This window comes from Haliotis rufescens, unplaced genomic scaffold, assembly GCF_023055435.1.
Source record: "Haliotis rufescens isolate VD_foot unplaced genomic scaffold, xgHalRufe1.0.p SCAF_11, whole genome shotgun sequence".
In the NCBI taxonomy this organism is placed as follows: Eukaryota; Metazoa; Mollusca; class Gastropoda; order Lepetellida; family Haliotidae; genus Haliotis; species Haliotis rufescens.
In genome coordinates, this window is record NW_025963791.1 from 15,568,499 (window position 1) to 15,580,667 (window position 12,169).

The window sequence follows — 12,169 nt, forward strand, 5'->3', positions numbered from 1 at the left end:
ATCTTGTAAATGAGTAATCTAATTTCTATGAATGAAGATCAAATATTCAGTTGTCATTAAAGCATGCAGAGGCAAGGGTGACCAAGTCTTTCATTCACCATGGAGAGTTGCTTCCCTTAGCCATGTCAGGATCCAACATTAAGTTCACAATAAACAACTCAACTCAATAAAATGTGTACAAAAATAAATGCAACAATACATTTTGAAAATATAATGTTTTATATGTCATATCATGGCAGTGGTTAACAATTAACAGCAAAACAAAATAGAACTTAAACTAAATGATACACATAACAGCTCTTAAAACGTAACATGAAAAGCATAAGAAAATAACTAAATGGCCAAACAATACTCATACATGTAATACCAATAACTAGGCTCAGAGTAAGAGTGTGCTCAACTAGTTTCATTATAAGTTAATATTTCATGTTTCATCCTGAAGGGCAGACCATGAGGTAATCTTTGAATTCAACTTAAAAGAGCTTGGCATTACTTTTTTATTTGTTGGATCACAGATCGGCTGACCCTATTTTCTTCAAATTTGAAAAGTAATATATCACAAATACACTCATTGTTTCCCGCCGACACATCATACACACAAAATTATTTTAACGTTACTCAGTGTTTTTTTTAAAAAATCATCGATAAAACTTATGATGCTCAATTGTGACATAAATGTTTCGCCCTAATTGTTCTGTTAATGTGTCATAGCAAAATTCCTAGCATACTAAATCAAGAGTTATGTCCCTTGATATACAGACTTTGCCAAAATTAACTCGCTTTTTACTCGTGGTAAGACAATAAAAAAAACTAATCTCCCAGCAGACGATGGTGCTAAAGATTCATTTATATATATTTCCCCATCCTACAGGTCATATTTGTACAAACATTCCATGATCCTGTTTAAAAAAAGATGACGATGATGTAAGCTTTTTAAAAAATAACATATTCCCATATCTGACTTCTGACTTTGACCAAACAAATCTGTGATCCAACAAATCATGGCTTGTAGATAATCAAGTCTGGACCAGATGAACCAGTGAGGAATATGAGGAATGCCCTATGTTATGGTGGCATACAACCTAGTCACAATCAACCTGGTCACCAAGCCTGACTACCCAATCCTTTAATTGTCTCTTATGACAAGCATATGTTCCTAGGGACCAGTTTAAACACAAAATCTTCACAAGGGCAGCAATATTAGTAATATATATATAAATATATAAACTAAATGCAGTCTGGCGCCTACTATAACACCTGGTGTCAGTAATAACATTGTACAGTAAACTATGGTTATAACGAATTCAAAGGTACCACTAAGTTTAGTTCATAATAACCGTAGTTCATTATAAGCATATGTACAGCACATATACAACAAATGGCCGGGACTAAAAAATAAGTTTAATATACCGGTCAGTTTATTATCAGCATGTTCGTTATAAACATAGTTTACTGTAATTAGAATGAGTAAAGATATAACCAGAGTATTATCAGGGAGACCATTTCTCCAGTGAACACACAGAAATGATTGGCAAATATGGCACATGAGAAATAGAAGCTCAGCAAAAATGTTCACTCCTGATGCTGTGTTCCCATAGCGTGTTGTACTGTTTGTGAGGTGAGGTGAAATGGGGTTTAACGTTGCGTCCAAGATTATTGCACTCATATAGCGACGTACGTGTGTGTTTGTGTGGCTGCTTGTACTAGTCCGGACTGAGTCCGATTTTTAGTGCTAGCTCACTGAGATACCATGTCACAGTTTAACATGAATACCCCACTCAAACACAGTATACTGACCCCGAGCCGACCAGTCCTTGTTTTAGCCCCTTAATGCCGAGCGCCAGACAGGGTAACAACAAGTACCATCTTTTAACGTCTTTTCGTATGACGCAGTCGGGGATGGAACCCCGGACCTTCCGCTCTCCGGGCGGACACTCTACCACTAGTTTAACAACAAGAATTATGTCATACACCACCGGGACTGTAACATACTGACACAGTACACATCTCTTCAGTAAGGCCATTGCGCATATACCTTGCTACAGTGAAACACTGTTAATATGGATAGTACCATTCAAAGTGGAATCATGCCAATTAATAAATCTCCAGATAACCAAACAATTGTTGGAATAATGTCCTTTGTACAATGTATATTTTCTTTTGAGAGGCGCTTAGAAGTTGGAGTACTAAGTACAGATAAGATATATAGATGAACGTCTTTATTACGATTAGGAGCGACGTTTCGGTGTAGGTTATCAAGTTAGTGACATATATGTGTTGACGTTCTGTACAGCAAACATCCAGTAGCAGTGTTAAAATACAGAGACCAGATTAAGAGGGTTACACTGTAGTCAGAATACAATACATCAGCAGACACTTGGCATGTTATGGAGCTTATTGCATGCCCCAGTTAGTAAAGGAGATTACTAAACATGCTGAAGACCCAACCAAAACATATTTGGAAAAATCATTGATCAAGTGGGTCCTGCACAAAACACAGAATGGTCCCAATAACCAATGTTTCCAGACTACCGGGGTACAGGGTAAGGGGGTTGTACTATACACTAAACCCTGTGTTATCTGGACATGGTGTACACTACTTGATCATACACACAGAAGTTACAGCCAGCTACCACTGCTGCCTTGATCAGACTGGGACCCAATCCCTTGTACAGTCCCCGGGCTCCCTCAGCTGCCAACAACTTCACCAGACAGTCAGTGAAACCTTTGTATTGGTGGAAAGTGCCAAACGATTCTCGGGCTTTCTCAAATCCTTGAACTTGAAGGCGTTTCTTGATGACATCTAAAGGGTAGATTATCAGCTTGGCTAGCAGACCTGACCCCGATCCACACACCAAGCTTGGGACAGCAGCTGTAACGTCAAGGTCAAGGTCAAATAGAGCCATGTTAATTAACCCTGAAAGGGACTATCTTATTTCAGATTTTAGATAGACAAGGATGTCAGAGTCAATATGAATTTTTATATTCAAAAGCAAAACTATATGTCAGTCTTTCTTTTCCATGTAGATTTCTTTTCAACTCCAAATTCTTATCACAGAATACCAAATGACAATGGTCACCAAATCTTTGCGGCCTTATTTTGATTACAGGCTTGTTGGAGATACATTTTTATTTCAGTAGGATTCAGTTTGTCTTGCAATTTGTATCAGTAGCAATGCAAGTTCAGCCACAGGAAGTTGCAGTACTTAAATATCTTTGAGCAAGGGTCTAATAACATGTACAATTGAGTGAATGTGTCAAACGCCACTGTTATACCAGCTATATGTCAACAGGTGTAAATAACTGAGTCTGCGCCAGGCAAACAGTGGTTGACAGCATGAGCAATGATCCATGACACTCAACAAGCAAGGTCACAAATTGTATCCGATCCTCATTATTTGGTGCTTTATTAGACAAGCATGTGTTACTGGAGAGAAGCATGTGTTACTGGAGACAAGCATGTGTTCCTGGAGAGAAGCATGTGTTACTGGAGACAAGCATGTGTTACTGGAGAGAAGCATGTGTTCCTGGAGAGAAGCATGTGTTCCTGGAGAGAAGCATGTGTTACTGGAGACAAGCATGTGTTACTGGAGACAAGCATGTGTTCCTGGAGACAAGCATGTGTTACTGGAGACAAGCATGGGGTACTGAAGACAAGCATGGGGTACTGGAGAGAAGCATGGTGTACTGGAGACAAGCATGGGGTACTGGAGACAAGCATGGGGTACTGGAGACATGCATGGGGTACTGGAGACAAGCATGGGGTACTGAAGACAAGCATGGGGTACTGGAGACAAGCATTGGGTACTGGAGACCAGCATGGCATACTGGAGATAAGCAAGGGGTACTGGAGACATGCATGGGGTACTGGAGACAAGCAAGGGGTATTGGGGACATGCAAGGGGTACTGGAGACAAGCATGGGGTACTGGAGACAAGCATGGGGTACTGGAGACAAGCAAGGGGTACTGGAGACAAGCATGGGGTACTGGAGACAAGCAAGGGGTATTGGGGACATGCATGGGGTACTGGAGACAAGCATGGGGTACTGGAGACAAGCATGGGGTACTGGAGACAAGCATGGGGTACTGGAGACAAGCATGGGGTACTGGAGACATGCATGGGGTACTGGAGACAAGCATGGGGTACTGGAGACAAGCATGGGTACGGGAGACAAGCATGGGGTACTGGAGACAAGCATGGGGTACTGGAGACAAGCATGGGGTACTGGAGACAAGCATGGGGTACTGGAGACCAGCATGGCATACTGGAGATAAGCAAGGGGTACTGGAGACATGCATGGGGTACTGGAGACAAGCAAGGGGTATTGGGGACATGCAAGGGGTACTGGAGACAAGCATGGGGTACTGGAGACAAGCATGGGGTACTGGAGACAAGCAAGGGGTACTGGAGACAAGCATGGGGTACTGGAGACAAGCAAGGGGTATTGGGGACATGCATGGGGTACTGGAGACAAGCATGGGGTACTGGAGACAAGCATGTGTTACTGGAGACAAGCATGGGGTACTGGAGACAAGCATGGGGTACTGGAGACAAGCATGTGTTACTGGAGACATGCATGGGGTACTGGAGACAAGCATGGGGTACTGGAGAGAAGCATGGGGTACTGGAGACAAGCATGGGGTACTGGAGAGAAGCATGGGGTACTGGAGACAAGCATGGGGTACTGGAGACATGCATGGGTACGGGAGACAAGCATGTGTTACTGGAGACAAGCATGTGTTACTGGAGACAAGCATGGGGTACTGGAGACAAGCATGGGGTACTGGAGACAAGCATGTGTTACTGGAGACATGCATGGGGTACTGGAGACAAGCATGGGGTACTGGAGAGAAGCATGGGGTACTGGAGACAAGCATGGGGTACTGGAGAGAAGCATGGGGTACTGGAGACAAGCATGGGGTACTGGAGACATGCATGGGGTACTGGAGACAAGCATGGGGTACTGGAGACAAGCATGGGGTACTGGAGAGAAGCATGGGGTACTGGAGAGAAGCATGTGTTACTGGAGACAAGCATGGGGTACTGGAGACAAGCATGTGTTACTGGAGACAAGCATGGGGTACTGGAGACAAGCATGTGTTACTGGAGACAAGCATGGGGTACTGGAGACAAGCATGGGGTACTGAAGACAAGCATGGGGTACTGGAGACAAGCATGTGTTACTGGAGACAAGCATGGGGTACTGGAGACAAGCATGGGGTACTGGAGACAAGCATGGGGTACTGGAGAGAAGCATGGGGTACTGGAGACAAGCATGTGTTACTGGAGACAAGCATGGGGTACTGGAGACAAGCATGTGTTACTGGAGACAAGCATGGGGTACTGGAGACAAGCATGGGGTACTGAAGACAAGCATGGGGTACTGGAGACAAGCATGTGTTACTGGAGACAAGCATGGGGTACTGGAGACAAGCATGGGGTACTGGAGACAAGCATGGGGTACTGGAGACAAGCATGGGGTACGGGAGACAAGCATGGGGTACTGGAGAGAAGCATGGGGTACTGGAGACAAGCATGGGGTACTGAAGACAAGCATGGGGTACTGGAGACAAGCATGGGGTACAGGAGACAAGCATGGGGTACTTGAGACAAGCATGGGTACGGGAGACAAGCATGGGTACGGGAGACAAGCATGGGGTACTGGAGACAAGCATGGCATACTGGAGACAAGCATGGGGTACTGGAGACATGCATGGGGTACTGGAGACAAGCATGGGGTACTGGAGACAAGCATGGGGTACTGGAGACAAGCATGGGGTACTGGAGACAAGCATGGGGTACAGGAGACAAGCATGGGGTACTTGAGACAAGCATGGGTACGGGAGACAAGCATGGGGTACTTGAGACAAGCATGGGTACGGGAGACAAGCATGGGGTACTTGAGACAAGCATGGGTACGGGAGACAAGCATGGGTACGGGAGACAAGCATGGGGTACAGGAGACAAGCATGGGGTACTTGAGACAAGCATGGGTACGGGAGACAAGCATGGGGTACTTGAGACAAGCATGGGGTACTGGAGACATGCATGGGGTACTGGAGACAAGCATGGGGTACTGGAGACAAGCATGGGGTACTGGAGACAAGCATGGGGTACTGGAGACAAGCATGGGGTACAGGAGACAAGCATGGGGTACTTGAGACAAGCATGGGTACGGGAGACAAGCATGGGGTACTTGAGACAAGCATGGGTACGGGAGACAAGCATGGGGTACTTGAGACAAGCATGGGTACGGGAGACAAGCATGGGGTACTGGAGACAAGCATGGGGTACTGGAGACAAGCATGGGGTACTTGAGACAAGCATAGGGTACTAGGGGGGCTATGGGTACAGCATACACACCTGGGAGAACACTGTCCTCAGACTTGGTGACATCCCAGATGGAGGTACACAGAGAATACAGGCCAAACTGTAGCCCCATCTGTGGCCCGATCTGAGTCATGGCTGGTATCAAACCACGGTAAAACCCCACGACACCCTCCTGACGCCATATAGACACGCAAGCGTCACCCAGACTCCTGTAGATCTGCAAGAAGAAAACAAGCTTTATGCTAATTCAAATGATGATTATAAGTTTCTAAATAAGAGCAATTATTTCTATAGCTCACATACTCAAACTGAATTATTATACACTGAATTCCAAAAAAACGCTCACCCTCGAGTATGAAATGTCCGAAAACAAAAATGTAATACTATTTTGGAATTGAGTACACTTTAAAAGCTGCACCATAATTCCAGCTATATTGCTGGCTGCCTGTAAATAATCAGTGAGTGATGTTATGAGAAATGATCCACACAGTATGGGTACAATGCCATGCAATCAACCAAGTCACCAAGCCTGACCACACGATCTATCAAGTCGCCTCTACAAGACGAATAGGTTGCTAGGGATCTATTCTAACTGGTGATCACAACTGCTTGTTTCACACTGAGGAAGGAATCACCAAAAATCAAAACACTGCTTAAAGCATGCTATTTAATATTTAAATCTCACGCCTACCCTCTGACTTTCTCCCTTCTTATCCCCACTGCAATAAGTGACCAGGGCCTGCTTACACGAAGCAACCGTAGCACTAGGACTATTGTAACTCACATACTTTAACATAGACTTACGATAGTCGTAGCACCAATGACGTGCACGTGGCTCACCTTGGGTTCCCCCTGCGCTACAAATCTTGTCCTCAAGACATCCATCGGCTGCACAGCGAGAGTTGATGTACATCCTGCCAGGCTCCCACACACCAGGTGGGTCAAAGGTCGATACTCTCGTGTCAAGTGCTCTGGCATGTGTTCCCACACGAGGCGGGTGAACACCTCAAAGGAAGCATACTGAAATAACATTGCACACTTGAAAGGTTTGGGAAAACTCAGCTAGAAGCCTCAAATTCTTGATTCAAACCTCAGGAACAAATTCAGATGTCAATGTTTTAACTTCATAGGTTCAGTGGTTTCTGAGGACTTGTCGATTACAGAGCCAAGGTCAAATCAAAGGTCAAAACATCAAATATCGCAAGACAGAACATGTGTGTTGAGCCCCACATCTGTCTTCACATGCACCAAATTTGTTTCCATGCTGAGCAAAAATGGCTGCATAATGTTCAGGAAGAGATTTCTTATATGGCTGCTGTAGTGGACATATTCAAAATCAGATTCAAACCTTTTGAACAAATTCACGTGTCACTATTAGCGGAAAGAAGGATGTGAAGTTCCACTACATTGTACCAATGGTTTCTGAGAAGTTTACAATGTTTACAACACAGACATTGAGGCCATGACATAGGCTCACTTTACTGTCAGTCAGGGGAACTAACAACAGAGTGTGAGCTAGGCATACCAGTGGTTGATAGCATGAGCATTAATCCACACTGCCAGGGTATAAGGACTTGCAATCAGCCAGGTCACACAGAATCTGAAGGTAATGTCGGGTTTCATTCAAATTAGGGTTTTGAGATGACTACTACCAACAAGAAAGATGCTACCCACATGCATCAATGCATCATTGTTCCTTAAAAACTTCACAGAGATTCTTCTTCAACAAATAAAATTAAAAACTGACAAGGTACAATTTCTATTTTCTTTGACGGAATACTGTATTAATCTACAACTCTGTGAACTGTTCACAATAAAAACGTTTAAAAGAAAAAAAATTAAAATTCTATTTTCTTTAATACATTGCAATTCATGTGTCATTTGAAGGCAAACAGACTTTAGCAGTCAAGTTTATACCTTTATTACATGGAGACAAACTCTCTCTTTCTCACATGGCATTCACTGAAGGTGAGTGAGTGAGTACGGTTTAACATTACTCTGAACAGTATTTCAGGTACCGTATTCGACATAATAAGCACCCCTCTCTAATATTGGCTAGTGAACAATCCCAATTAGCACCCTTCCGATTGATCAATGTACACAAGACTTATTTATTCGTGTATAATACGCACTTGTGTGTTATATGCACCCTTAATTATGGGCAATTAAATTCTGGAAAAATATATGTCGTGCACAGACTTTTCTTTTGTATCATTTCAGGCTGTCAGCATAAACCACAAAATTTACGATCTTTCAACTCTTTCACCAAAATTATATTCTAATAAGAGCCCCCTATTTCTAATTTTGAGAGCGCCCTGGGCGCTTATTACGTGGAATACATTATACAACACCGTGTCAGCTTAATGTCGGAAGAAAGCCAACGCAGTGAAAGTGATGCAGGTCTCAGGCATTAACTACATTGGTGAAACCCATGAGCAAGGGTATTGTGCTGACAAACCTAGAAACATAATCGGGGGAACCAGGATTCGTCAACATCTTGATCTAGATGTAGGGGAATGTCCAAACATAAATCAAGTGTGGATGATAAACAACATCCCTTTCCAATACAAATCTGCAACTTTAATGACGACTCTCCTGATAAATGTCTAGTAATATTTAATTCATCGTGGAAAGCTTTGCTAATGATTGTCCATACCTTAAGAGAAAAATTACAAAAAGTATGCCATATGCTTGCAGAAAAACACTGATCTATCAAACCTTTCTACAACCAATAACAATGTAGGGCAAAGGGATAATAAATAAAGAATGATTCACCTACCCTATGCTGGAGCTTATCATCACACTTAATGTAAGAGTTTTTGGTTTGTTTGTTTGTTTGTAGTTTAACGCCGCACTCAGCTATTTTCCAGCTATATGACGACGGTCTGTCAATAATCAAATCTGGACCAGACAATCCAGTGATTGACTTCATGAACATCGATCCACACAATTGGGATATGATGACACTGCACCAACCAAGTCAGCGAGCCTGACCATCCAATTCTGTTAGTCGCCTCTTATGACACACGTAGTTGCCTTTTACGGCAAGCATAAATTGCTAAAGACCTATTCTGACCTTACATAAGAGATATACAATATTACTAAAGTTAACTGGTGACAGTTCCCTTTCTCATGCTACCAACTGCTCTCTGATTTACCTGTGAGATGCCGTAGGCAATAGACAAGCCCTGTGCAGGAACGTGTCCCTTCCAGAACGCTCTCCAACCTTCTTCATGCCAGATACTGTTGGCTGCTTGGCGGATACCCCAGTATTTAGAAACATCAGACTTTACAATCGGGTCAATTTGTAACTGAAAAATTGCAAATGATACTTATCATGTTTAAGATAATGAATCTTAAAAAATGACATGTATTTTTATGATCATCATGATGATATATTTGTTTTCAAACTCTTGCATTTCCTAATATTTATAGATATAAGTCTTAAGTAAAAGAATTATGATATCACTCACAATACATGCAATGGACAAAATTCACTCACAATAAATGAAAGTATTGATGACAGATGCTTTGAGCTATCCACCCTTTATAAGCAGATATGGTTGAACTGATGGAAGACTGCTGCAACAAATCAAATACAACCCAGTCTAAACAGGAGTTCATGCGTATTATGGTATGGTCTTTCAATGTGAATTGGGGCGGTCAGATAGCCTAGTCGTTAAAGCGTTCGCTCGCCACACCGAAGACCCGGGTTCGATTCCCCACATGAAGCCCATTTCTGGTGTCCCCCGCCTTGATATTGCTGGAATATTGCTAAAAGCGGAGGAAAACCAAACTCACTCACTCAATGTGAATTTCTGTCAAATAAAGTTACACATTTACTGTACAACCTTAAGTCAATTCTACATGACATTAGTGAGATAGAGATCGAGTATGATTTAACACTGCTTTGAACAGTATTTCAGTTACATCCCATGTCAGCTTATTGTGGAAGAAATGCAAAAGTCATGCAGGGCCCACTTGCACAAAACGATCTTAGCGCTAAGACTATTGTAAGCCTATGTTAAAATATGGGAGTTAAGATCATCTTAGTACTAAGATCTCTTTGAGCAAGTGGGCCCAGGTCTCAGACACTTACCACTACAGTAAAACCTACAAGGGGTGCTGAAAAAAACTGGAAACAGAAGGGCAAACCAGGATTTGAAACCACAATGATAGGTTCCTGGAACTCTTAAGGAAATTGCAGAGACTTAGATGACTGGGCCACCCATGGCCTAATGTTAATGATAACTTCTCCAGTTACCTGGAATCTTATCTTCAGCACATCGAGAGGCTGACACACTGCCCTAGTGATGGCTCCACTCACAGCTCCAGCAATAGCGTACTGTGTTGCAGACAATGGAGTAGTCTGGGCTGGGTTGAAGCCTACCATGTCATGTGAGACGATGCAACACAATCCCCACCATCATCATAAGTGTCCCTGAAGTACAAGAATCAGGACTACAGTCAAGTTATGCCAAAAACAGATTATCATTTCTTATGTGGAATCATTTTTAATAATCAACAAGTTTTAAGACTTTACAGATGGGCGATGAAATGACACCATGTCAAAACGGCACCAAATGACACATTTTGGAAATAACAACTCATGGCTTGGTGGAAACATTTTTACTCAGCAAAAATGGCACTGGATCTATATATATTATTATCATATTAATTTATATCAACAAAAAATAATGAGGTAAGTAGATATTGAGTAATTTTTCTTTAAAAGCAATAAGCTGACTTTACTACCTTTGAAATAACTATACATATCGACATAACAAATGATTATAAGTTTCTATGTAAGAGCAATGCTCCATAAACCAGTGAGCAGACTCCCATCATCCACAGACCTAGCAGAGGAACAAAGTATGCAATTAATCAACCTGAACATGAGATGAATGGTGTGAATGTGTAAAATCTGAGAATATTGTCTATGGTTAATAATTATATGATGGACTCTTTGCATTGTGTTAGTGAGTGAGAAATGCATGGTGAATGGTAAAATATTGTTGCTTTCCATATTCTGACAGATTATGTGTGCCTCAAGAAGGAATGATGCAACCCGCTGAAACATTATAAAGATGTTACAGAAAGTCCATGATATATTTCCTGGTTATCATGGTTATAAAGATGGATGTGAAGATATGAGATGAAGTGGGTTTAGTCTCGTTCATCTTGTATCCGGCTCACATCATATTTGCTCAATGTTACAGACAATAGCACAGGCCCCTGAAGCAGGATAGTGATATTACTGAAACAACGGACCCATATATATAAATAGACTTTGTATCCCTGAAACAAGATAGTGATCTTACTGAAACACCAGACCCATATATATAAATAGACTTTATATATATATATATATATATGGGTCCGGTGTAATATTAGTAATATTCAGTAATCACTATCCTGCTTCAGATCGAGCCTGTGGTCAATAAATGTTATTCCATCTAGGCTCTCTTTCAAGCGACAATTTCATACGCACACTGGTTTAGGAAAGTATAAACAAACATCTTATCCATTTTGTATTTATCCTGTTTATTAAAGTGATCACTTTGAATAGAATTATTAGATCTAGTGCCTCTAGTATTTATTATTAGGTTAGAACTATCCTGGTACACACATACGTTAGTAATGGTATATCTATCCGTCCAACAGTATTTGTAACGTGACAATTCGAAGGGATTAAATAACTACCTTTCTCTTTCTTTCGTTGAAAACGCCCATTGACCAAAATGAATAATATGTATCAATAAAGCAGAAACGTGCTACATCTTAATTTTCTGGCAGGTGCCCTCCAAATCACAAAGGGCAACAACCCTGACCAATGT

General features: G+C 42.0%; 1 protein-coding gene across 1 annotated transcript; it reads right to left on the reverse strand.

Annotated features, from left to right (window-relative positions):
* Window positions 1–1,821: 1,821 nt before the first annotated feature.
* Window positions 1,822–12,167, reverse strand: LOC124150869 (mitochondrial thiamine pyrophosphate carrier-like). Its single transcript, XM_046523028.2, has 6 exons — window positions 12,036–12,167; window positions 10,597–10,773; window positions 9,491–9,643; window positions 7,173–7,352; window positions 6,366–6,549; window positions 1,822–2,872 (listed from the first exon to the last, which is right to left on the reverse strand). Exons 2-6 carry the CDS (start codon window positions 10,723–10,725, stop codon window positions 2,577–2,579), a joined length of 942 nt encoding a protein of 313 aa, XP_046378984.2. The 5' UTR covers window positions 10,726–10,773; window positions 12,036–12,167; the 3' UTR covers window positions 1,822–2,576.
* Between the last annotated feature and the right edge of the window lie 2 nt (window positions 12,168–12,169).

Excerpts from the sequence above, each read along its gene's own strand:
- LOC124150869 (XM_046523028.2), bottom strand. The coding sequence starts at position 10,725 with ATGGTAGGCTTCAACCCAGCCCAGACTACTCCATTGTCTGCAACACAG. Across the intron at positions 9,644-10,596 it reads TGCTGAAGATAAGATTCCAG|TTACAAATTGACCCGATTGT; the intron begins GTAACTGGAGAA and ends GCAATTTTTCAG. Across the intron at positions 2,873-6,365 it reads TGAGGACAGTGTTCTCCCAG|CTGCTGTCCCAAGCTTGGTG; the intron begins GTGTGTATGCTG and ends TTGACGTTACAG.